This window comes from Phaethon aethereus (genome assembly GCF_964289735.1).
Source record: "Phaethon aethereus genome assembly, chromosome: 2".
Classification (NCBI taxonomy): Eukaryota; Metazoa; Chordata; class Aves; order Phaethontiformes; family Phaethontidae; genus Phaethon; species Phaethon aethereus.
Window position 1 is genome coordinate 106,632,897 of NC_138582.1, and position 26,771 is coordinate 106,659,667.

A 26,771-nucleotide genomic window follows, 5' to 3' on the forward strand; every position below is an offset into this window, starting at 1 on the left:
GTTAAATTTAAATTATTTAAATTTAATTTAAATTAAATTTAAATATACTAAATTAGTATTTACTAGAATGCTAGAAGAGATTAAAATTGTCACACATCACCATGAAAGAAAACAAAAAAGCAAAATGAAAAAATGATTACAGATAGAATATTTATACATAGTTACTAGAAAATCCTACATTGTGATGTTGCAGAAATATCAGGCTCTGTACAGAGGTACTCTAAAGGGTTTTCTCGTGTGCTTCGTTGCCCTGCTGTTCACAGCCTTTGCTAGGGAAAGCCACAGGCAGATGACTGACTTCTGCCCCTCCAAATAATCCATGTCCCAGTGGAGAAAAAAAAAAAAAAGAAAAGATACTTGTGCCTTGTGGGCATGACAGGGGTGAGGAGTCTGTCCTGAGGTCTTCTGCCAGATATGTCATCCTGAGAGGCTTTATTACTCTGAATTCCATAGCTGAACCCCATACATGTTTATTAGCAAGACATAAAACCAGGATGACTTAAGTAGGGAGAACAGTGCATCAAATCCAACCCACAGCGTGATATGATGCTAGTGTTGTTTATATAGGTCAGATCTCACAGCTATCAGCAGTGAGTGAGGACTATCCCTAATTTCAAATCCAGGCTTTTTTTAGTTTATGACATGGGTCATAGTAACAAGAAGGAGGAATTCTGAAGTACCTGTGCGTACCTGCAGAGTCTCTGATACAATGACCAATAACTCTGGCCCCTCCTGGACGAGGCAAAGCCACAGTAGCCAGGCCATTGCTATACAGGCAGTCTTCCACAGTATTTCTACAGGAATATGAAATTTCAAAGACAGTAGTTTCAAAAGAAGAAAGTGGGACAGATTCTTAACTCCTGCCGCATAGGAGATACACTCTTCATGTTCTCCATAACCTTTCATTGGGCAGCAGCTTTCCCCAGTGCACATGGCAGTGCCAAGCATTGTAGAAGCTGGAAAGTTTCTGTGAGTTATCCTTGGAATGCCTGTCTGATGCCAAGCCCACAAACTTCCATTTGGAAAGTGAGGAGTCCTCCTAGACCTTAAGAAAACATGACTTAAAAAGGACTTATGCCATACCTACCTAGAGTAAGCAGCTCTTCAACAGAAATACAGTCACCTAGGTGTGTTGACTGCTTATTATAAAGTAGTGGCCAGATATTTTAAATCTGATGGTCACGATCTCAAAACTAGAACCATAAAATGGAAATTAATTCCGGTAGACACAAAGTAAGTGGAAGCTCCCGTAAAGAGCTCACTAAAGGGTTCAGGGCTCAAAGGCATACAGCCCGGGAAAAATAAAATGAGATATGTATTGAGAGGTTACAGCAAGACGACAAAAAGAGAAAAAAAGGTGTTGAAAAGACAAAGGATAGGTAATACAATGAAATCGACATCCTTGTGAAAACTTGGAGTCACAAGGAAAGGAACCAAAACCTTCTTGTGTTAGAGGAAAGAAGAAAATTAGTATGACTTCATTCAGACTTGAAGAAAAGGGAGACTGCAAAACAAAAAAGATAAACTGACTGTCAAGATGGAATATTTAGCTTTTCAATTCCAAGTCTAAGGTGACCTAAAGGAAGTGCTACATGCATCTGTGCATTTTTGTTTGGAAAAGGAGAAGAGGACATACAACACAAAAGCAGCATAATATATGGATCAAATTTTTGTAAGGTTGCTGTGGTGCACCATGAACATGTGCAGACTTTTAAAGAAGAAATTAATTCCTTCACATTTGTAAACAAATTATGTTTTTAAAACTAAAACAACTCACTTAGCATCATTAAATCCAAATGACATTTCAGAGACCCTGAAAATAAGCACTGCAGATTAAATCATAGTTGACAATCTAATGTGACATTTCACTAAGGACTGCACTATTTCCTGTGATATTTTTAGTCATCTTTTACACAAAAATTGTAGTTCTAAGTTGGTAGAAAATCACTGAATTAAATCTTAACATGTCTCCAAAGTCTACCCATTGATCTGATGTTCTTTTCTGCAAAATCCACTGAAATATTTCCTATTTATATTTCATCACCAGCTTGGTGCTATACCTTTAGTTTTGGAATTCCAGGTATGTCTTACTAAAATTAATATAGTCTTCCTGGCACCTCTGTAGGTAGCAGGCCTGTAGTAGCACAGGCACAATATATGGGACATTTAGTATTCAGAACATGGTATGAAAAGGTGACAGATATATTGCACCTGGTAAAAATCAGTGTCAGTTACCCAATTCTGTTTGGTTCCTACTTTAAGTAGAGTAAGCTTACATCAAACAGCTTTAATTTATTTTTGTATTGCTGATCAGAATTTTAACTGTTTCATAGTCACAAGTAGAACAAGATTAAATATTGACATACTGGAAATATGGTATCAAAATATTAAAAAAAAAAATCACTAAATTAGAATGCATTTTAGGCCAAGTGCATTCCTCAGCAGTCTCCCAAAACAGCTCAAATACATTCAATCTTAAGAAAAACTAGTACTTACCAATAAAATTTCAATGGTACCAAGAATATACATTGCTCCTGCAAAAGTTGTTCCCAAGTAGAAACAAAGTCCCACTGCTCCACCAAACTCTGGTCCTAAAGATCTTGAAATCATGTAGTAAGAGCCTCCAGCTGTGAATTTAATGAAAAAAGAAGACTCCAGGCCTTTAGATTAAGGACAGCAGTAGAGAACAAAAATCTGAATCAATCAATCAACGTAATCAAGATAACTACTGCATGCACCTCCACTGACACATTCATACCAAAACTGTATTCCATGTCTATACTAACTAGGCAGTTAGAATGTACAAAGTGAATATGCCCATGTGCATTTTCTGTGGGACAGAAAACAAATACCAAGGAAAAACAGGAAAAAATCCACAAGCTAAACAATCTAAAAGTAAATTAAGGAAAGGATATATAGGTATGAATAGATGTGAATCAATCTTTATTTTCTAACCTCAAGCTGTTCACAAACAAATAAACGTCCAGAATAATTTCTTTACGAGATGGGGACAAAACAGAATTTGTCTCACTAGTATGCATTCTTCTTTTTTTCTGTAGATGAAACCATGACCACTTGCACTACAGGCATTTTTTCATTGCCATTTAAAAGCATTAGGTAGGGATTGCTTTTTCTTGTCTGCTCATACACTACTCACTTTGCCTCTGAACTTTTCAATTCTTCTCACTCATATTTCCCATATACAGGCATCATCTTTCTTTAGTCATAAGCTACCCCCCTCCCATTTCCACTATACCAATTCCCTTTCAATAAGGTTCTAAGTTTCAAGCTCTTTATCTCTTTATCTAGACTTCCCTCCAACCCCCTCAAGGTTTGCTCCTCTCTGGTTCCCTCTCCATCTTCTCTTAAATTCATGATGTTTGTCCCACTCATGACAACTGAGGAAGAAAGAGGAGACAGAGAAAGGATGTGATTTATTTTAAATAAACATATACCAGCCTTGTATAAAATTAGTCTGCAAATAAAGAAATACAATTCTACTCAAAGGGCAGAATCTTAAGCTGCTTTTCAATACGAACAAATGAGAAACTAACAAAAAATTTATGATGTATCACTAATCCTTTTACTCAATATAATGCCATTACATATAACAGCAAGAGACAAGATCCTGCTACTCAGAAGGTCTCTTTCAATCCTAGGTTCCTATCTGTGCTTCCTGCCTCCTCCATACATTCCAGCAGAAGCAGCATTTCTCTAAGAAACTGGCACCAACAAAAAAAAAAAAGTTAAAATGAAGGCCTGTCCAGTGTAAGAAATGACAACTTCAAAGATTTCTGTGACACTCAGATGTTAAGCAAAACCTTTACAATGAACTTTAAAAATATGAGGGGGCAAAGAGCAGAACATTTTAGTTATCTGAACAACAATTAGAATAATTACATTTCACTATAAAGTATTTGAAACAAAATTTTCTATTGTATTTATATTTCATATATGGTACTGTAGCCATGAAATACAATTATTCCACACCCTGCACAAATGTGGTGTTTACTTTTACACAACAACTTATTCATCAGTTCTGGAACCTCTTACTAAGCTGAAGAAGCGCTGCAAGTGAGGAATTATTTTAACTTCATTAGGCAAACTCTTCAGAGTTCATAATAATGTCTGAACACCAGTATTATCCTTTTCAGTTTCTCAACACATTAATTGATAAGAGCTTCAAAAATAAATCAGCTTCATAACTGAAGAGGAACAAGTTCATCTATTTATTCTGAAAATTTAAGGAGATGAGCATAACCTAAAGTCCTTATATAGAAAAAGACTTCTGACAGTAAACTGGTGGTTATTCTTCCAGAAAAGAACATAACTAGCTCCAGTATTTAGAAATGGAGTCTAGCCAACTTCAGGTAACAAACAAACAAAAATACATTAAAAAAGCAGTCTTATTTGTAAAGAAACCTGCTTTGCATGAAGACAAGTCTTCATTAGTTCAAGTTGTAACATCTTATCTTTCATTCAAACAGAATCAAATGATTGATGACAAAAATGTGCTACCGTTCATAAATCCCCAAAGGTCCAGTTAAAAGATTGCATCTTACCTTAAAAAGTCATTTATAAATCAGTTAAAAGCAAATATGCACATGACAAAAGCATTACTTCTGATATCTGAGACTACAGTAATTTCTTATCCCAGCTTTAAACTTCCATCATTTGACCAGTCACCATTTAAGATAAAATTCTTCATTACCTGGAACTACACCATTTGTGGCTATTGCACTCATTGAAATTGCAGTTAGCATAGTCTGTGGAAAGACAAAATAGAGGAAATTCAAAATGCTGAAAGTTTTTTGAAAGGTGGGGCAAGACAGAGTGATCAAATGAAACCAGGAATTTGTAATATATTTTTTTTTGAAGTAAGATGTTAGAGCAACAAAAAATTATGGTATCTTTGGTTAGAGATATCCATGTAAATTAAGTACTAAATTTTTCAGTAGAAGATTCAGTTAATTTAGATGTTTGAGACCATCTTTAAAAAGAACTGGAAGAATACAGACCACTGAATAATCTTAAGATGTTCGTTATTCCAATTAACTAGTAGTGACAAACTGATCAAGTGTCATTGTTATGACAATATCATGTACTAGTGGTCTCACATTCCAAAATATTAATTTATGGACATAATGCTATGGAAGGATTTGTAGCTTATCTTTCAGTTTGTTCTGAAGTTGTGAGAAGCAGAACAGTTCAGATCTCAAAGTCAGTCATGAAATACTTGATAAAAACTAGTTTAATAAAATCCATATAATACTTCAAACAAAAGCTTACTGTGATCAACTTAAAAGAAACTCCATGCAGGCTAGAATGACATGTGACACTCACTGCATAAATATATTCCATGTCTCTCAACTGCGCTGATGTATAACCATTATGGAGGAATCCTTCCCTGCTACCATTATATTAGAAAGCAGCAATATTCTTGTAACAGAGAATTTAGCCAATAGTAAAGAAAAACGTTAACTTACACAAGCACAACACATGAACACAATGATGAAAGACTCCAGAACTCCAGCTGTTCCCACAATCCATGTTAAACGTAGGAAAAGGATGACTCCCAAGATGTTTTGCAAGCAGGGCAGGTACACACCAATAAAAGTGCCCATACGTGGAACCTGGAAACGAAGTCAGAACATTAATTCCTCTGCACTAAATCTAAGTCCGTAAGCACTTTCTTCCACAAACGCTCATCACAAATGCTCCATGAACAAATGCGAAGTGAAACTGAATGGCAGCTTCAGAAGGTCCAGCTTTGCCAATATTCATAGGCTATTATTTATGCAGAAAGATTCCTGAAAAGACAGAAAACTACTTGTGATAGCAAACCTATTGTTCCATAGGAATTAGGATGAAACCTTGAGAGAGGTAGGATGCCCCTGTATCTACAAAGGTTTAAAAACTTTCTTCTGAAATACCAGTTACAGACTACTGTTGAAAAGAAGTTACTTTCATAATCAAAATACCAAATATATTCTGCAAAAAAGTTGATCACCAATTGCCCTGCAGCTGGCACACAAAGTTATATTCAACAGTAAGTGCTTTCAATTTTTAAAAACAGACAGACAAGGTATTATGACAAGGCCAGAAGAAATGCAGAGCTGACAACAATTTGGTATTGCAAAAGTTGTAAAACCTGTCACAACAGAGTATATTTGTACTTTTTTTTTTTTTTGCTTGTGATCTTCATGGGTCAAAACACACACAAAACCATTCAGGCTTCATCATTAAAGTTCCAGCGTTCTACACTTAGGAAGAAATCAGGCCTTAAAATACTCAGCTTAGAAGCAATAGTTATACACAGTAGGTTTCCAGATAAACAATCTCTTCTTAAAATCACAATTCGGGCTATGAAAAAAGGCAATCAATTTAATTAAACAAGCAAGCATTGGTGCTTTATAAGTTAAAAAAAATAAGAAAACACTAAGTTTCGAAGTACTTACAAGGAATCATGGAATGCCACTTAGACTATAGTGTTTACTTTTAGCATCTTGGGCAATATCCACATGCAACATCAACTCTATGCCATTAAAGATGCTACTCTGCCAGGCTACTACTTAACCATTTCTGAAACCTTCATTTCAGACATGGAACTGAAAGAGACACATGCATAGGAATCGTGTTTTCAGGCCACAAGGTGGTGCTCAAAGGAGATTAAGTGCAAGTGAGGTCATGGTGCTCCTTTGGCTAGTCAGTGCCAGAGGGACTAACACTGTGCTGCATTAACAAAAACCTCTTCACAGCAGGTGGATGGAGGATAGGCATCACACTAAGGAAAGTGCAAGTTGACCAGTGTTGGTTTTCTCAAGCTGTATCTTCAGATGAGAAGAAACAAATACAGAACAAGCACAATAAGACAAACACAAAGAAACCCCCCACATAAACAAATGCAGGATAAGGAAAAAGCTAAAACAAACAGCTGGACTTTATTCCTCACTCTTGCAATTGTCCTGGTACCAACTTCCTATACTAGTCAAGTTCTAATGCAAACAGTTCTACTGCAAACAGTCAATTACCGTACCGTAAGTCTCTTTTCCAGTCAAAGGAGCTCCAGTTCTAATTTTACTTTCAAGCACCTTTTCATACGTGTTTCTTCTTCTATGCGCTCATTTCCTTTTATTTATTCTTATGTGCTTCTCCTCCTTTCTCCATAGCTCAACATACAAACTCAGCAGCAGCATCCTTTCTCCTACACAAGGGCAAGTGACTCCCATTATCTACCCTAAATTTCTTAGTTTCAGCCTCCACGCTCAACCAGTTTCAGCTCACCATCCCTCCTTGCCTGGGAGTTTTTATACTGTCAGGTCACATGTTTTTGATCCAAGCTTTCTTCTTCTGAAAGAGCTCCCTGCTCACAGAGGGATCAATCCAACAATGACTGCAGACTCTGACTGTTGCAATACGTTCCACTTCTACAGAGGCCTAGACAGACACGTTGGGTATCCAGTAGACAACCCTTGAATAATTCCATTCCTGTCTTGCAAGTGTGTTTAGGGATATGCCAAACAGAGCCTTTGTCTTTCCTTTCTACGCACCCTTGATAAATATAATATTTTTTATGAATGCAACAAAATGTTTCCTTGGAATGTGTGCATTAAGTTTTAAAAATACTTCAATACACAGAAACAAGAGAGCTACTCAGAAAAACTGCTACCATGTTAACAGGAGCAAATATGCTTATGGATTTAAAAGACTGACCTGTTTAATCTAAAGTTTTCCTTAAATTTCAACTTAAGGTAAAAACCCAGCCAATTAAATTGTATTAATATACCAGCTAAAAAAAATAACCTCTTTGTGGCTAGCTTTGTCTCAATAACTTATTAGAAGTTTAAATACCTTGACTTCCTTTCGTTTGCTGTCTTCATCTGCTTCATGTTCCACCACACCCTGAGTCAGATTAGTGTAGTTCGCTAGTTTATTAAGAAGAGATGACACCATGGGATTACTATCCATTTCTTCCTGTGGGGATTTTAAGAATACTGCATTTATTACATAGATTTTTTTTAAAGTCATGATTTTACGATACTACTTCAAACACATACTCAACAGATCAGCCCCGATTCACGCAAATCCAAAAATTATCATGACAAAATACCAGTCAGCTTTCAACCAACAAGAGCTCTAAATCTTTCTATAAGTTTAATACTATATGGCTATCTTGCAATATTTCTTTCACTTTTTTACACTATGTTACAATATGCAGCTTGTACAGCTGGAGTATAAGGGAAAGCTAGAGAAGGGCCATTATTAATTATAAAAATCTATTCCTATCACAGTACGGTTTTTAGGGGATTGTACTGGCAAGGTGAAGTCATTGGGGTGTTTTTCCAGCATCCTGCTTGTGTCTAGAGAGTGACAAAGGCCTCAAATGATTCTCTCAAGCACGAAGATACTTGAGGATCACTCTCAAGCCTGCTGTTGCAGGCTTACATATTTTATCTTAAACTACACATAGTACTTCTGAAGTATTCATTTGTTGAAAATACATGCACATATATATATAATATGTAATTGTACATAGGTAATATTACTTGTAAAAATACTTTATTTGGGTCATGCAGAAAGAAGGAACTGAAAGTTCATGTCCTCTGTAAAAAGATATTTGAAAGGAAAAAGAGAAGAGCATAAGAGGACAACAAGAGAATAGCGTAAGGACAACAAGAGAAGAGTGGGTAGAATGCAACAGCAAGATAGCTAAGCAATGTTGGAAGAACCTTGTTTATTGTTAACAGCAAACATCAAAGCAAGACCAGCTGATACCGCTAGAACAGAAGAACCTAGGTTAAACTTTACTAAGAGTACTATTTCATTGCAAAAGTGGCACTTAAATGTACCACATCAATATACTCCCCCCCGCCCCCAATTACTGCAATCATTCAGTGCATTAAACAGCTATTAAACTTGCATTATAAAGTAGATGTTTATATTATAAAGTAGAAAAGAGCTATGGTATGGTCTACACTGTAACTGGACAATATAACTAAGTCATGGCCTATCACAGTTTGTTTTATCGTTTTGCTGCTTTAAAAGAAGTCTGTCTCTCCCCTGTTCAACATAATATATTTGCTAATCCTTTTAAGACAGGACACTGTTTTGTTAAAACCACTAATAAAGCTTTCAGCAGCTTTGTCTAACAACAATTTCTAGATCCTAGTCCAAAAATTTTAAATGCAAGAAGGCTTATTTCATGTGTTCACATCAATGCATACCAAAATTTACTGTTCTTGCCTATACAGAGAAACCAAAATATAGAAGGGAAAAAATTTTTCACTTTTTTTTACTACATCATTCAAATCCACTGAAATAGAACATTAGCAGGAACGAAACTACTGAGAAGTTATTAAAACTTATTTTTCCCCCCCGCTAAATTTCAAGAGAGAAAGAAAACAGGGGTTTGGTTTTGTGTTACTACCAGAGCCTCAATAGAAGGTGAAATGTTTTAGGGGTATTTAACTTACCTCAAAGAGAGCCATATTCTTTCCTTCATACATGTTTCCTCTGTCCATCTCTGCACTGTTAATAAATGGACTACTTTCCCTGGCGATCCCATCCCCTGGTGGAAAAGTGCAACAATTAGAAACAAAAGGGCAAAAAAGACAAGGTATACCATAAAAGGAATAGTCAGAAGATGCTGGGTTAAGAAGTCATTCTAGATAACACTGGAGGCTGCCCAACACTGTGTCTTTGTCCCAGACAAGTGGGCTAAACATCCACATTTAAGGAAATTAAGTTTACTTTAACAGCCTAATCTTTGTATAGTGTTCTGCATCTTAACTATCACTTACTATTCTTCAATACATATACTGATCTCTCCCTTCTCCCCCACCCCATCTTCCTAGTTTACTTAAAAGGACTTAATAACAGAACTTCACATAAACCTTCTGGGCAAGAACAAAAATAACCCCAACCTACCTTTCCACTACTTTACTGACTGCCTCAAAAAAAACTCCAGTAGTTGAGGCAGGACTTTATGAAAAAACAATGTAAAAGTTATTATTTTACAAAAGTTGTGGGGTCTCTTCCATGACATGCTATATTTATTCTATTCCTTATTGAAATAACAATCTCATAAAGCTGTAGCTCCCCGACATGCTCTGGCACACCTCTCAGAAAACATAACATCACTTTCACTGCCTTCCAGCCCACGCAATACAAAAGCTACCACATGCCGATACTGTCACAACATTGGCATTTCCAAGTAGTCCTCGCCTATGCCACTTTGCCTGTCTGCACTTTTGCCCTCATATTCACAAGTTACAGAAATAGCACCCACACAGTCTCTCCACTACAGAATTAAGGAACAGCTAGAGAACAAGCTAACTCTTTCCCCGGTGTCCTCCACTCTGCCACCTCCAGGACACTTCTTCCCACATGAAGTCCCAGAACAAAGCCCTTGCAACCATGGACACCAGTCTCAGCACAAAGTAGCATTTCGTTCTAATCAAGACAGAAATAGATCTCAGTCCCTCAAGCAGATGAGCGACTACATCCCTGAAGGATTTCCCACCTCTCTCTATAGCTCCCTTGTCCAATAGGCTCTCCATAGTACCACTATACCTACTGGTACCATGACATAGAAGCCACACACTATCATAAGAGCCTCAAAAGATAGCTATTGTCCATTAGGGCTCTAGAATTAATTCCACAATCCAGAGAAGCACTGTTGATGAATTCACCCACAACTACTGTTGTTATCCAATGTATCTCCTTCTATCCATATTCTCCAGCTTTAATTTTTCTGTTCCTCTACTGTTTATAATTGGTCCCCCATTGCTTCAAGTCCTATAGCCCAGCTAGGTCCCCTTCCTGCAACAATGCTTAATGCAAGGCCAGCAGAAGGAACACTGTGAACACAAAAGAATCTCGAGGTGCTGGTCCACGAGGGAGATGTTTCACACAGCATGGAACATGCTGGTTTGGCACAAGATTTTCCAAGAAATTAGCGTTTATCCTTTAATCGGCTCCATCATACTTAAAGGTTCAGTTAGCTCTTCCATGGGCAACAAAAAGCAATTCTGTCCCCAAGCAAATACATGCTGCTTCCTCTCATCATCTTGTTAAAGCATACAAGCACTAGAACTTCTTAGTTAAGATGTTGCACTTTCTTCACAAGATTTTTGAAACATTGTTTTCCTTTTAGCTCCGCTCCTTGAAATGACCATGTTATTTTTGCTAATGTTTTTACAAAACATTCATTACAAGGCACATTCCCAAGTTAAAATAAAAATAAGGCTGCTTGACATTTGTCTTGCTAAGACCACACTTCCACTGACTTTCTCACCTATTGACAGCTGGTAGCTGTTCTTAGCTTAATATTAGCACTCTCTTCAGGGGACCGTCAACACCTTCGGAGAGGATTACTCTTCAAGAAGTGAACTGGGGAATTTCAAGTATTGTTCTGTGTTCATACAGAGCATAATGCCACTGGAGTTACTACTTCAGTGGGTATCATTAGACTAATCAAAACAGTAGCCAAACAAATAGTGTCTATCAGTATTCACAATTCTGGGGTTAAAGAATACAGTTTTGCCTTACCAGTTCTGGAGGTAAAAGTCAGCATCTCACTGTACATTAAGTATCTTAAATTGTAGGCAGGAGAATAGTGAAGTCTTCCTTTATAGACTTGTATTTCTAAACAAACAGTTACTTGGCTTTGCTCCAACTGGAAAAGCTCAGAGCACAATGTCTCTCACAAAAAAAGTCTTGTCAAATGCACCTAACAGACTTGAAATGGAAGACCACAGAACTTAGGTTTCCTATTCTTCAAATCCTTTTCCAGTGTTTCTAAACAATATTCTACCTATTTTAAAGCCCTCTAATGCTAGTCTTCAAAATAGTCTGTCACTACCAGACTTTATAGAAGTCTCCCGTTTCTTTAGTACAGTTGTCTCTTTTCATATTTTGTGAATGTTTGGTACAGCATTTTTTTAGTATTTAACACTATCAGCATTATCTATTCCAACTCTATTTGAAAGAAGATCAATGCTGAAAAAGTGACCACAAAAATATACTCACAAGTACTCTCATCTGCAGTTTGTTGACTAATCCTACAATTATGAACACTTTTGAACAAGCACCTTTGAGTTTTCAGCACTGCTGCCAACAAAATCATATAGCCTATCAGTTAAAAACCACCACCTTCGGGAGTATGCTTATTTAGTATGTGTAGAAATACAGTGAGCCTTACAAACATGTAACTCAACTTGAGATGTAGTTGCCATCACAGAAACATGGTGGGATGCTTCTCATGATTGGAGTGCTGCAATGGATGGCTGTAAGCTCTTCCAAAGGGATAGGCATGGAAGGAGAGGCGGTGGGGTGGCTCTGTATGTTAGGGAGTGTTTTGATTGTATAGAAATCAATGATTGTGAAGACCAAGTTGAGCGCTTATGGGTAAGGATGAGGGGGAAGGCCAACGAGGCAGATATCCTGCTGGGAGTCTGTTATAGACCACCCAAACAGGATGAAGAAGCAGATGAAACATCCTATGCAACTGGCAGAAGTCTTGCATTTGCTGGCTCTTGTTCTTGTAGGTGACCTCAATCTACAGGACATCTGCTGGAAGTCTAACACAGCAGAGAGGAAACAATCTGGGAGGTTCCTGGAGTGTGTGGAGGATAACTTCCTGACACAGCTGGTGAGCAAGCCCAGCAGGGGAAGTGCCTTGCTTGACCTGCGGTTTACAGAGAAGGACTGGTGGGAGATGTGATAGTCGGAGGCCGTCTTGGGCTTAGCGACCATGACATGACAGAATTCTTGATTCTGAGAGAAGTAAGGAGGGGGGGTCAGCAAAACTGCTACCATGGACTTCTGGAAGGTGGACTTCAGCCTGTTCAGGTCAGTGGTTGAGAGAATCCCTTGGGAGACCATCCTGAAGGGCAAAGGGGACCAGGAAGGCTGGACAGTCTTTAAGAAAGAAATCTTAAAGGCGCAGGAGCAGGCAGTCTCCATGTGCCGTAAGACAAGCTGACAGGGACGACAACAGGCCTGGCTGAACAGGGAGCTTTTGCTAGGACTCAGGGAAAAGAGGAGAGTTGATCACCTTTAGAAGAAGGGAAAGGCAACTCACGAACAGTACAAGGGTCTTGTTAGGTCAAGCAGAGCCAAAATTAGAAAGGCAAAAGCCCAGCTAGAACTCAATCTGGCCACAGTCGTAAAGGATAAGAGAGGCAAGGAGAATCTCCATCCCTTACTGGATATAGTGGGGAACACTGTCACCAAGGATAAGAACAAGGCTGAGGTACTTACTGCCTTCTTCGCCTCAGTCTTTAATAGCCAGACCAGGTATCCACAGGCTATTGAGCTCCTTGAGCTGGAAGGCAGGGATGGAGAGCAGAATAAACGCCTCATAATCCAGCATGAAACAGTTAAGGACCTGCTAAGCCACCTGGACACCCACAAGTCTATGGAGCCTGATGGGATCCACCCAAGAGTACTGAGGGAGCTGGTGGAGGAGCTTGCCAAGCCACTCTCCATCATTTATCAGCAGTTCTGGTTAACAGGGGAGGTCCCAGATGACTGGAGGCTTGCCAGTGTGATGCCCATCTACAAGAAGGGCCAGAAGGAGGATCCCGGGAACTACAAGCCTGTCAGCCTGACCTCCGTACCAGGGAAGATCATGGAGCGGTTCATCTTGAGGGTGCTCACAGGGCATGTGCAGGACAATCAAGGGATCAGGCCCAGCCAGCATGGGTTCATGAAAGGCAGGTCCTGCTTGACCAACCTGATCTCCTTCTATGACCAGGTGACCCGCCTAGTGGACGAGGGAAAGGCTGTGGATGGTGTCTACCTGGACTTTAGTAAAGCCTTTGACAGCGTCTCCCACAGCATTCTCCTGGAGAAACTGACGGCTCGTGGCTTAGACAGGTGTACTCTTCACTGGGTAGAGAACTGGCTCGATGGCTGAGCCCAGAGTTGTGGTGAATGCCATTAAATCCGGCTGGCAGCTGGTCACAAGCGGTGTTCCCCAGGGCTCATTTCTGGGGCCTGTCTTGTTCAATATCTTTATCGATGACCTGGATGAAGGGATCCAGTGCTCCCTCAGTAAGTTTGCAGACAACACCAAGTTGGGTGGGAGGGTTGATCTGCTGGAGGGTAGGAGGGCTCTGCAGAGGGACCTGGATAGGCTGGATCGATGGACAGAGGTCAACTGCATGAGGCTTAATAAGGCCAAGTGCCGGGTCCTGCACTTCGGCCACCACAACCCCATGCAACGCTACAGGCTTGGGAAGGAGTGGCTGGAGAGCTGCCCGGCAGAAAAGGACCTGGGGGTGCTGGTTGACAGCTGGCTGAACATGAGCCAGCAGTGTGCCCAGGTGGCCAAGAAGGCCAATAGCTTCCTGGCCTGTATCAGAAATAGTGTGGCCAGCAGGAGTAGGGAAGTGATGGTGCCCCTGTACTCGGCGCTGGTGAGGCCACACCTTGAATCCTGTGTCCAGTTTTGGGCCCCTCACTACAAGAAGGATGCTGAGGTGCTGGAGCGTGTCCAAAGAAGGGCAATGAAGCTGGAGAGGGGTCTGGAGCACAAGTCTTATGAGGAGCGGGTGAGGGAACTGGGGTTGTTCAGTCTGGAGAAGAGGAGGCTGAGGGGAGACCTTATTGCGCTCTACAACTACCTGAAAGGGGGTTGTGGTGACGTGGGTGTTGGTCTCTTCTCCCAAGGGAGAAATGGCCTCAAGTTGCGCGAGGGGAGGTTTAGATTGGATATTAGGAAAAATTTCTTCACCAAGAGAGCGGTCAAGCATTGGAACAGGCTGCCCAGGGAGGTGGTGGAGTCACCATCTCTGGAAGTGTTCAAAAAACGTGTGGATGTGGCGCTTCAGGACATGGTTTAGGGGACATGGTGGTGTTGGGTTAATGGTTGGACTTGATGATCTCGAAGGTCCCTTCCAACCTTAATGATTCTGTGAGAGGTATTACACCATCCAGTAGAAAGAACTACTTTTAGGATCTCAACAAACAGTCAACAACTATGGTGAGGTTAATGAAATGAGCTACTATCCCAATCTTTAGCTCATCCCTTCTTCAAAAGAAAGGATTACTTTGGAAACCAGAACTAAGAAAAGACAGACAGAATTTACACTTTTCACAAATGCTGTAGGCATCACCTCTGGTGCATCAAGTGGAATAGAGCAAATAGAAAAGAAACTAATTTCAGTTGCTTCCACTGAGGTAACATGGAATATATAGAAACAGGTACCTCATTCCACTAGTAAGTCTCAAGCCATTTACTTTAGCTTTATGTTTTAAACCTATTCCCTTGAATTCTATGGGGGAAGCTTAAAATAATCAAATCATAGAATCATTTTGGTTGGAAAAGATCCTTAAGATCAGAGTCCAACTGTTAACCTAACACTACCAAGTCCACCACTAAACCATGTCACTAAGTGCCACATCTACAGATCTTTTAAATGCCTCCAGGGATGGTGACTCAACCACTTCCCTGGGCAGCCTGTTGCAATTCTCGACAAGCAAATCACCTTTCTCTCAAGCTTCTTTGAAATTGTGTCAACTCAAATGTTTATCAGGAGAGTTAAACATACAATAAAAATTATAGCTTCCAATGTAGTTTTAGACATTACCCTAAGCCGCACATGTCTTCTGGAATCCAATTAAAGCTTCTGCAAGTAAAGCACTCAAAAGATATATACACTGTTGCTTGATTTCTGAAAGTAATTCAAGTTATGAGGGCTTATAGGCAAAAACCTTAAATCTGGACTAGATTATTTATCTATCTGAGCCAGTGTTTCATCTTGGACCACTAGTGGTATTAAAAGATCTATAAGAAAGGCAAAAATAAAACAACAAAAAAAAACTTCTGTGGGCTTGATTATGGTATACATCGTAATGTTTCCTCTGTCTTATAACACACACAAAACACCCACCTGTTGATGTGGCACACCGTTCCACCCAACATACGGTGATCAAAGTCCTAGCCCTAGAAATAAATCTGTTCCCCCCACAAATACATTCTTAAAAAATTAGTATTACTATTTTTAGTCTGTTATAGAATGTTCATATAGCACAGTTCTGTGCTTACTGGTGGACTAATAGGTAGACTAAAACCATAACTAAAGTACCTTTCCTAGAAGTCCGTCTAGTGTTTTCTGTGTTGATGGGACATGCAAAAATGCCTACTCTTGGTTTCTACAGATACTGAAGCACTGTGATGGGTGTAGCTATATTTACATGGAAATTATCTGCAAAAAATTACATTTTCTCTTCTACATGAGATATACAGCTGCAAGCAGAGAAAGTAGAAGACATGTCTCAAGTTTGGGAGGTAATATTCAGAGCGTTCATGCAGATGACCACAATATGCACTCCCATACACCCCAGCCCTCCAGTCGCCAATGCAGCGTAACCCACACAAGTCATCACAAACAATCCCAGAGTTGTGCTAGCCTCAATTTTAGAACTGCCAATGCCATCAGATGATTTCTCATTAACATTCCCATACACCAAACAAAACTGACGTCAGAAATATATCTGCATATCGCAATTCAGAGTGTTGGTCAGAGGCAAAAGATGGCGCTTTGTTCAAATTCATATCTCTCAGAAGTTTCAGAGCAGCGATCCTCACAAACATTGACAGGTAGAATACTCTAAGATATGTTACCAGTTAAAAATTTCTAAGCTGATCCAAACTGGTCTATTTTATACACTGTAAGACAGAATCCAACAGTATACCTTAAACAGACAAAAGCCACCTTTGCCAAAGAGTTAGCCCTCTCATTCTCCTCTCACTTACTACTCACCCATTTGTGTTCCGGTATCACACTGTTCCTCATGTAAACAGAACTATTTATTACAATGCAACAGTGGTGTGTGCTTAATGCTGAGTTGGGAGACTGGTTTTGCTTTTGTTTTTATTCTTGCTGATACTTTTAATCCAGGTAAGTTTGTGTGTTCACTACACAACTGCTTGTGCTGTCACTAGAGACACCAGTGTAGGACTGAGCAATCAGTGTAAGCAAAATCACTTCCTCAGCATTAATGCCAATATTACTAAATCATAGAACTACAGTGGTTGGTTTCCCCCCTTCCCCCACCCCAAATCAAGAGGTAGAGTATGAAAAAAAGTGTTACAGGGATCTTCTCTTAAGGAAAGTGGATGAGCAATGCTTGGGGTAGAAGGAAATGATCATTTAAGTGGTCTTAAAATTTCACTAGGATACCTGTTCAAGAGATTAAAGATAAAAATATTAGACCATCTAATCTGATTTCTTGTCTTTCCCCAGGTTGCAGAACTTCATTTCTGCATTAGGCTCTATAACTTTGAAAAAAACACTGGTCAAATCTCAGTATCTATCTTGATGTTTTCAAAACTGAAATATAAAGATAAGTTGATAAGATTTTTCTAGAAATTAAAAAAAAAACTTTAAGAAAAATCCTAAACAAATTGTTCCTTATTTCTATTTAAGTTTGGCTGTTTTCAAACTTCTACCTGTAACATCCTAGTACACCTTCCAAATTTAACCACTCACACAGTATTTTCTATCAGTGAAGGTAACTACACTTTTCAAATCATCTCAAGCTTCCTTTTAAAAAACGGAAACAGTTAAAGTTCATAAAACATTTTCCTAACTTTAATCACTTTTGAGGCAACATTTTCTCCAGTTTAAGTTATAAAAAAAAATTTCAAGCTTCAAAAAATGAAATACAGCCTTCTAATAGCAGTCTCAATCATGCTATTTACAGAAGTATAATCATCACCTCTACTCCAAGGATCAGGCTAGCCCTCTTTAACCACAGCATTAAGCCAAGCTCATGCTATTCTATTCCTGCCTGACCCCTAAATCCTTTCAAGATTCACTGCTTCCTTGCTGTCCCACACTATGTCTGTCATTATTGTTCACATTCAAGAAGTGTTCCTACTTGCCTTTGTATTCAAATACATTTTGTCCAAAAAAGCAAGCATCTATGTCTCCTGTCATGGTGTAAGAGTTTAACATCTACCTGAAAAATAAAAGCAGATTCTTTTTATATGGCAAAAGAATACAGGTAGTGTTCAAAGAAGTGAGAATGATCTAAAACCTTTGAACCACATGGCCTCAAATAAATTAGCTTGGCTATGGTAACATATTATAGCTGCTCTCTAGATAAGTAGAAGTATAAAACTAAAAAGTCTGTTTCCCACTAGAAATTTCTAACTTTATATGCTGCTGTCTACAGCAGAATGCAGTTGAAGAATAATACTTCCCAGAAGTCCTAACCTTTCATAGTTTTCAAAGGGCAACTCTTAATCATAGTCCATGTACCTTGAAGTAGGTTCTGGTCAGCCAGATAACAGGTGAAAAATAACAGTTTTTAATGAAAACTATGATAACATTTTCATTAAGTTAGCATTCGGTCACAGTAAAAACAAACCGCTACGAACTGAGAACATGAAGATCCTGTTTGCACAAGGGTAAACAAGCATTCACTGTTAATTTTTAAGGTAAAAATACATAACATTTACAAGTCACTAACACTGATGTATAGAAGTATCATGTCCAAACAAGCTGCCTGTGGTGAAAACTGTAATTCTATCTTCTCTATCATGCATATTTACTTCCTGTGTGTCCACATTTTTTATTGCAAGGCAACTAAAGAGAACCCAGACAACCTTAAAAATTTCTTACCACTCCTAATAGAAAAAAAAAAATATAGAAGTATTCTTTAGAGCTCTAACATAAGCTCAAGTTTTCAAAAACCACTACCTTGCTTTAATTAAATGCCTAAAAAAAGGCATCAATAACCTTGTTTGAACACTTCTTGCCTCTTAATTTTTGCATAAGACAGGTTTAAGAATTCAGTGCAACCTACTTCAAAGTTGCAGGTTATTTTTTTTAGTACATAAATGTCTAAATATATTTACTATCTCACCAATTTCTTGCATTATTTTTATCAATGACTAGCACAATTTATAGCACAATTTATATAAGTTATATTGAAAAGCAGAACAATGTGTACTTAAGCCCCGTGTAAACCTCTTTACATAATGAAGGATTCTAATACTACATCCATCAGTTACCTTATCAACATCACTAAATTTTAGTTTTTCTTTACTCAGGCTACTATTATAATCAAGCAGAGTCTACTTCCAATGAAAACACACTGCAAAAGCTCTTTATAAGTTCTTCGTAATATAGCTGGAAGTATAGAACCTGCTATTTCAGTAAAAGAGTCATTAGAACCTTGGTATTGTTTTTTGAAAGAGACTCACTTGGATTTGGCCCACTTTCTTCATAGTCTTGGTCACTCATGATTAAGAAAAATCAAGTCATTCCTCTCTGCTGATTCTTCACGTATCAAGAATTGAAAGAGGAAACTGACAGTTGCTTCATCCCAGCTTTGTGTAAGACCTCAAATCCTGTTTCTTACTAGTATTGGATTAATCCTGAAACAAGTCATTAAGGCTTCAGGCAGAGTGAAGCATGCACATGACACAGCCCAACTACATGACAGTCACAGAACCCTCTTTAGAGAATTAAGCTGGAGGATTTCCGTCAGCAATAAACACCACGCTTAGTGAAATGGGCAGGATCAAGTAACTAAAACATCCCACATCTTCACCTAATTTTTGAAGTTTTCTTTCCATCAAATAAATTCATTTTAGAATACTTCCACTGAACAGATCAGTATGCATTAGCAACAAGTAGTATTAGCCTATTCCAAAGATCTGTCTGCTATTAAAGAAGCCAATTTTATGCATCAAGTACATATTAGCAGGTCTTTAGCAACTACATTTATGGCTAACTTGCTTAACATTGCTTTTAAGTAGAAAGAACTTGTATTAACTGTACTTAAGATACAGAAAATAAAAAAAAACTTTAAAATATAGTTCTAGTAACTTCACAAGCACTCTTTAAAAAAGAGAAGTGTTTTGAAATTATAAAGGAGTTCTCTTTAAGACTGGCTGCATAATTTGTTAATTCTCTTTCAGATTAGATTAATGTATAAACTAGAAAACAGCAATATAGCTATTTCACACATTCTATATCAGTCTTAAACAACATCATACAAACTGTTTCAATTCTATTAAGTGGATGTTATTGCTTAGAACAGACCAGTTCCTGTGGTCAAATCTTTGAATCACATCCAAAAATCTACTTTTCTGTGTGATCCTAATACCTATGCCACAAGCATGGTCAACTGTGGAAAGGCTGAAAGGGTTGAAGGCCCCTTCCAAGCCCATTTCGCAAAGTTCCTCCTTCCTAGAACCACCTCTGGTGCTTACCAGACTTGCAAAAGACCCAACTCTTGTACCTTCCCATTTTCCTTTTTTTGCCCAGGGACTACTTCTTGTTCCTCGCTAGCACAATAAAGCAGCTTGTACAAGTCCTCAGCAGATGTTCCACAAAGCCAGATGTTCTACTAGCCTTTGCCAGTAAAAGGCTAGAGACAGGATCGGTCACTAGTCAATGGCAGCAAGCTACTAGGTTGTTTATGTCCCAGTAAGCTACTATTGGGACAGATCTACAGGTAACAAAGTGAAGTTCTGACATATTTTCAATGATGTTCTAAACTTTTGTTTCTGAAGCTAGAAGAAAAATACGCAAGCTTCCCATTTTTCAAGATTGGGATTAATCTGCTAAAGTTTTTATTCTTTTCAAAAAGTAAGCTTATAGGAAGATGCTTTTAATCTTCTGAAGTTTCAAGCTTGTGTGCCCCTTGTCAGAAGGCACAAAACAGAACAAGTTTTTAATTTCTGGAAAAAAAAAATTTCTCTCTTTCTGGAAGATAGGCATGAGTTTAAAAAAAACAAAACAATTTTTGCAAAGCAGTTACCACTCAATCTCACCTCCCAAAGGCTCCCAGAATGATTTCCTAACCAGGTTGAATGCTGCTTATTTTTGGTTGCTATGAGTTAGCTAACACATACAGCTAATTAAGGTATCTAATTAAGAATGCTAGCTGTTGAAATCAGGAAGCAGATAATAAATGCTGTCCAACTGACACAGACATTATTAAGCCATGCTTTCCTATAGCTGTGATTCAAGAGCAAAGTTACTCAGGGACCATCTTTAAGTTTCTATACAGCTAACTGCTCATGAATCCATTTGTGAAGATTACCATCAGACCTTTAAAAATAAGTAGGTAACACTTTTGATGCCCTAAAACTTACAGATGGCAATTTTGAGGGTTGAGAAGCTGCCAAAGAAACAGTTGTACCTCTTGTAAAGCAGGGTCAGAGCAGCATAGCAAAAACCTAGTGTTGCACACAACCTAGTACATCAGAGAGACCGCAGTTTTCATAGACTTCATGTGGGGCACTGACCTTGGCTAGCCGCCAGGTGCCCACCAAGTGACTCTATCACTCCCCCTCCTCAACAGCACAGAGGGAGAAAATAAGATTAAAAAGCTTGTGGGTCGAGAAAAGAACCGGGAGATCACTCCGCAATTACCATCATGGGCAAAACAGACTTGACTTGGGGAAGTTAATTTAATTTATTGTCAATTAATAAGACAGTAGGATAATGAGAAACAAGAACAAAGCTAGAAACACCTTCCATCCCCCTCCCTTCTTCCCAGGATCAACTTCACTCCCAACTTCACCTCCTCCCTGTGAGCAGCACAGGGGGTTGGGTAATGGGGGTTGCGGTCAGTTCGTCACATGTTGTCTCTGCCGCTCCTTCCTCCTCACACTCTTCCCCTGCTCCAGTGTGGGGTCCCACCCACAGGAGACAGTCCTTCATGACCTTCTCCAATATAAGGTCCTTCAAGTACTGCTCCAGCATGAGTTCCTTCCATGGGGTACAGTCCTTCTGGAACAGACTGCTCCAGCACGAGTCTCCTTGTGGGGTCACAGGTACTGCCAGAAAACCTGCTCCAGCATGAATTCCTCTCCACAGGCAACAGGTTCCTGCCAGGAGCCTGCTCCAGCATGGGGTCCTCCACAAGCTGCAGAGTAGGCATCTGCTCCACAGGCTGCAGGGGGACCCCTTGCATCCTATGGTCTTCACCACCAGCTGCAGTGGAATCTCTGCTGCAGTGCCTGGAGCACCTCCTCTGTTTCCTTCTTCACTGACCTTGATGTCTGCAAAGTTGTTTCTTTCACATATTCCCACTCCTCTCTCATAGCTGCTGTTGCACAGATTTTTTTTTTTTTTTTTTTTTTACCCTTTCTTACCAACATCACCAATGGGGTCAGCATTGGCCAGTAGCAGGTCAGTCTCAGAGCTGGCCCATCTTGTAGCCAGCTGGAATTGGCTCTCTGACACAGGGGCAGTTTCTCACATCTCACAGAAGCCATCCCTGCAAGCCCCCTTGCTACCAAAACCTTGCTACAAAAACCCAATGCACTTCACCATGCGTTTTTCTTTCAGCAAGGAAGGCAAAAAATGTTCATAACCACCGCCAAGAGTGATGACACCTTTTCCACTGAATTTGTCTTTCTTGTCAGCACTGTGTCAAAGGTGGAAAGAGCCAAGGAAAACATATTCCAAACCTGAACTACCCTCATTTTCTTGGGGTAGGGGAAGGCAAATAGACACCTGATAGAATAAGCTACACTATCAACAGAATTAAAATTCTGCTAGCTACCATCTGGATAGTTCACAAAATCATGGCATACAAATAATTGCAGTTATACAAATTATAGTGTGTACCAGAAACGCTCCTTATTCAACTGGTACATCAAATCAAGTAGGAAAAGAAATACTATCTTATAATGCAAAAAAAACCCCACATAAGCCACAAAAGGTTTGTGTGAAAAAAAATAATTGGTAGTTCAATTAATTTAAACCAAGCAACACATTTTCTTAAGGGGGGCAACCCTCCACCTTTAATATCTCTATTCAGATTCAGAAAGTAAGTCCTCTGTGATAACATTATATAGTTCATTAGTCTAGGGAGCAAATAAAAAGTGTTAATTGTTTTATTCCCCATGCTTTAATATCTATTTTTATGTAAAACAACAGCATAGGTCAAAGATGCAGGAAAAATTAATCAGGTCAGTGCTGCCAAAAGGGGTGGGAGTGGAACAACTGTTGCTCTGCAATGAGTTGATTCAAGGAAATAAAGCCTCTTAAAACAACTTTTTAAAAACAATTGTTTTTGTCATAGCTAGTTTCCTGCCTGTTTGACTCCCTAAAACAGTTCACAAGTGGCAGCACTGGAGAGAATAGAAATACTTTTTTTCCCCAGCAGCAGCTAATACGATCTGCTATGCAGTAACAAACTATATCCCTTACCAAAGGCAGCCTTTACAACGCTTACCCTTGAAATTATAAGATAACTGCTATTGTGTTAAAAGCTCAAGATGACAACACTTTACAAGCAAAGTCCCATTATGAAAAACAGTAAAGAACACCAGAAGACCTTTACTCACCATATTCTGATGGCTGCAAAAGTATTATCACCAAAAGAAAAGTCAGCGATAAGAGATAAAAAAAAATCTCAATAATAATATTTTCATTACAGGATCAGAAAAGTTAAAGTGATGAGGGTTGATGTCACTATATTTCATGTTACTTTCTCCTGGAATATTCTACTTAAAGTTGTTTTATGACTAGAATTATTTACTTTTAGCTCTTAGACAATAAGTACAGTAAGAGAATGTTAGCATTTCATTCACATGAAATTAACACAGTGGAGTAAAAATAATGATTTGCTGTCCTTTTCAAGCATTAGGATCCTCTCCTTCAGAAAAAAGGTCAAAACTGTAATGGTCTAAAAGAAACGGTTACAAAACGCTAAGTGACCACTTACTCCACAGCAAAGTTACTTCGTTGATTATCCTTAACTCTGCCTCCTTTATTTGTCCCCATTTCCCTTGGGGCTATCAACAGCTAACAGACACACTTACAGTCACAATGATACACGTAGCTGTATTAAACAGCGAGAGGATCAATTATAGCACCTTGGCAGAGCTAGGCATACATCATGAGTTGACCCGGACAGCCAATGCCCCTCAGAGCAAAGAAAATCCCTGCGTACAACTCCCATGCCTGTCATCAAATGTCAGATACACATTTATCTGCAACAGAAGTAATACTTTCCATTCCAACATTGTATTATAAAATGGGGGGGGGGGGGGGGGGGGAAGGAGAGGGTGGGCAACCAATATGGCTCCTGTAAAGGGAGATGCTGTCTCACATGTCTAAAGGAGTTCTTTAAAAGAATCAACAAGTAATAATGGAAACCTAATTTATACAGTCTGCCAAGATCTCCAAAAGACTTCTGACAAAGTCCTTCTCTGAACATACCTAAGGAAATAAAGCAGCCATAGAATAAAAGAGAAGATATTGGATAAGCCATAGGTAAATAACTGAGTAAGAAAATAAAAGACAAATATGGTCTACCCTCAGAGATGGAGACAGCCACTGAAGTTCTTCCGGGACACATGCTGTTCCACACATTAATAAAAAACAGCAACAAAACCAAAAAACCCATGATGTGACCAGAGATGTTGTAGTTCAAAAATATTTCAAGTTATTTAGGATAGTCAAAGCACAGGCCAACTATGGAGAGCTGTAGATCTCCAAGGCTAAATGAATGTTAAACCAACAGGCACAATTCGATGTAGAAATTTAAGAGTAGATATATACACACACAAAGGAAAAAATCGTAAACCAGCTGGGCTCCAACTGATTGCTATCTCTCATGAATGAGGTACTTTCATGATATTGTTTCATGAAAACACCAGTTCAATAATTGCTTTTCAAACCACAGCCTAAACATCAGGAATGAAAAAGGGAAAAAAATGTCCATGTTAGGTATGAAAAAAAGATTACTGTTTGTTCACAACTTCATTATCATGCGCAATTCTAGAACTTCCCCCGTTTCAAAAGGAACAGAAGTGGAAAAAGTTCAGAGAAAGACAGGAAGTAGAACAATAAGGAGGAAATAACTTCCATGTGAAGAATGACTAAATAAGAGCCTTCAGTTTGGAAAAACAGTGACAGGGTTAAGATGGGACAAGTTTTATAAAAATCTTGAGTGATCCCGAGAGGAACTTGACAAGTATTATCATGATTTGATCCCTTTAATCTGATGACTGGCTCAGAAAACAAGAGTAATTTGCCTTTGAACAGCGGATCTTACTGCCACAGTTTCTGAGGTGCCAAAAACATACATTAAATCCAGACTGCATAGAAGAATGGAAGAGAAACTCACTGAGTGTATTTAGAATACAAAAAAGTATTAGAACGTAATCTAAAACACTAAACTCACCAAAAAATGAGAAACTAATCCAGTTTCATAGAAGGCTAACGTTTTCCTGGACCACAGGTTTTCAGAGCCTGGAAGAGCATGTGGAAAACAGCACCATATTTGCCAACCCATGCTCCCATGCACAACCCTAGACCTGAACCTTCAGCCAGCACTGGAAACGCTGCACGCACTACTGGCTAAGCACATGAACGGGGCAGAGAGGGATAGCTAACCTGTGGAGATTAAAAAAAGTGAAGACATCAGCTTGCACTTTTTCAGGGTACAGAAAACTGGACAAACTGCAATGGGATGAAGGGAAACACATAATACAGTATCTTTCTGTACAGTAAGTTCTGAACTACAGACTGGGTCTGTGTTTGAGCAGAAGCTGACTGAAAATATACTAGACCTCTCAGTGAGATTAACCCATCTTCCTTCCATTGCATATATATACACACACCTGCCTCAACTATTTCCTGGTTTTCCAGGAATTAGCATTCTACAGAAATTCACAGCATTTGTGCTTCATTAGTTACGTGATGACTTCTCAGTAAATGACCAGGTTTGCCATTGATATTCCTTGTATTTGAGGATCTTCAATTTAAAAAGATTTTTTAGGAGTTAGTTCTCATATTGTTTTTTAAATAAGACACTGCTGTGGCTAGGTAAACAATACTATGGGATGCTAAAAACACTAGTTATGCTTTGAAACACCTGACATGCAAAGCTGCTAATGACATAGAAATTTGATCAATTTTACAAAGTTTTGACAGGTCTAACAGACAGTCACTACCAGTATGTGTGAACAAAACAAACAAAAAAACCCCAACACAAACCAAAGCCCCAATTTCTCAGAAAACTTCATCCACTACTGCCTTCTGTTTCGTTCTCTTCTTCACGCAGTTACTATTTCCTGACTACCCTTCCCGTGTAGTGCATTATAAACACATTAAAAGACACGGGTACATATGCTTTCTGCTACTTTGTGCATATTTGAGGCAGCAGGCTCAGACCCTCAACTACATTGTTCAATCTAAGCATTAATTTCCACTCTGCCTCCCTACTCCTCCCAAGTTCTACTTTGGCCAGAGCTATAATCCAGCCAAACAGCCACTCCCCAAAGTCTTCCCCTCCTTCACACATGCGGGGGTGTCACATAACCAGAAAATACGAGGCTATAGAATTTCAGATGATTATGAAGAGTGAAGAGCAGAGAGCAAGAACATCCCAGCTTATTCCATTATCACATAGATGAGTATCAGATAAGGATGTGTGAAAAGGAATAAATGCACAGACTAATTGGTAAGTGCCTTGCTAATAAGATACCAGGACTACTTTACTGGTGCTCTAACAGCTAAACAGCGTACAGCCTCCTTCCCTCCAAAAAACAGTGTTGTGGGTTTGGTGGGGCTTTTTTGCTGCTTTTGTTTGATTGGGGTTTTTTTTTGTTTGGGAGGGGTGGGGGGGTGATGGTGTTTGTCTTTTTTTTTTTTTTTTTTAAACACTGTACTAATGAAGTCAAGGAAATTCCAGAACACCTAGTTGTTTTTTAAGACAGACAATTCAATCAAAGCTGATAAAATTCTAGATTACTGAACAATTGGAACAAAATTATATGC

At 38.9% G+C, this 26,771-nt stretch overlaps 1 protein-coding gene across 2 annotated transcripts in view; it reads right to left on the minus strand.

The window, feature by feature from the left end:
* The window catches only part of SLC12A7 (solute carrier family 12 member 7), a gene marked incomplete at both ends in the record, with an annotated part of 70,181 nt that overhangs the window by 40,790 nt on the left and 2,620 nt on the right, over window positions 1–26,771 (minus strand). For both annotated transcript variants that reach the window (XM_081996560.1, XM_081996559.1), the window contains 5 exons: window positions 2,497–2,627; window positions 4,712–4,766; window positions 5,487–5,633; window positions 7,852–7,974; window positions 9,474–9,568. In XM_081996560.1, the coding sequence (XP_081852686.1) occupies window positions 2,497–2,627; window positions 4,712–4,766; window positions 5,487–5,633; window positions 7,852–7,974; window positions 9,474–9,568 (551 nt within the window). The remainder of the gene's footprint in view (window positions 1–2,496; window positions 2,628–4,711; window positions 4,767–5,486; window positions 5,634–7,851; window positions 7,975–9,473; window positions 9,569–26,771) is intronic.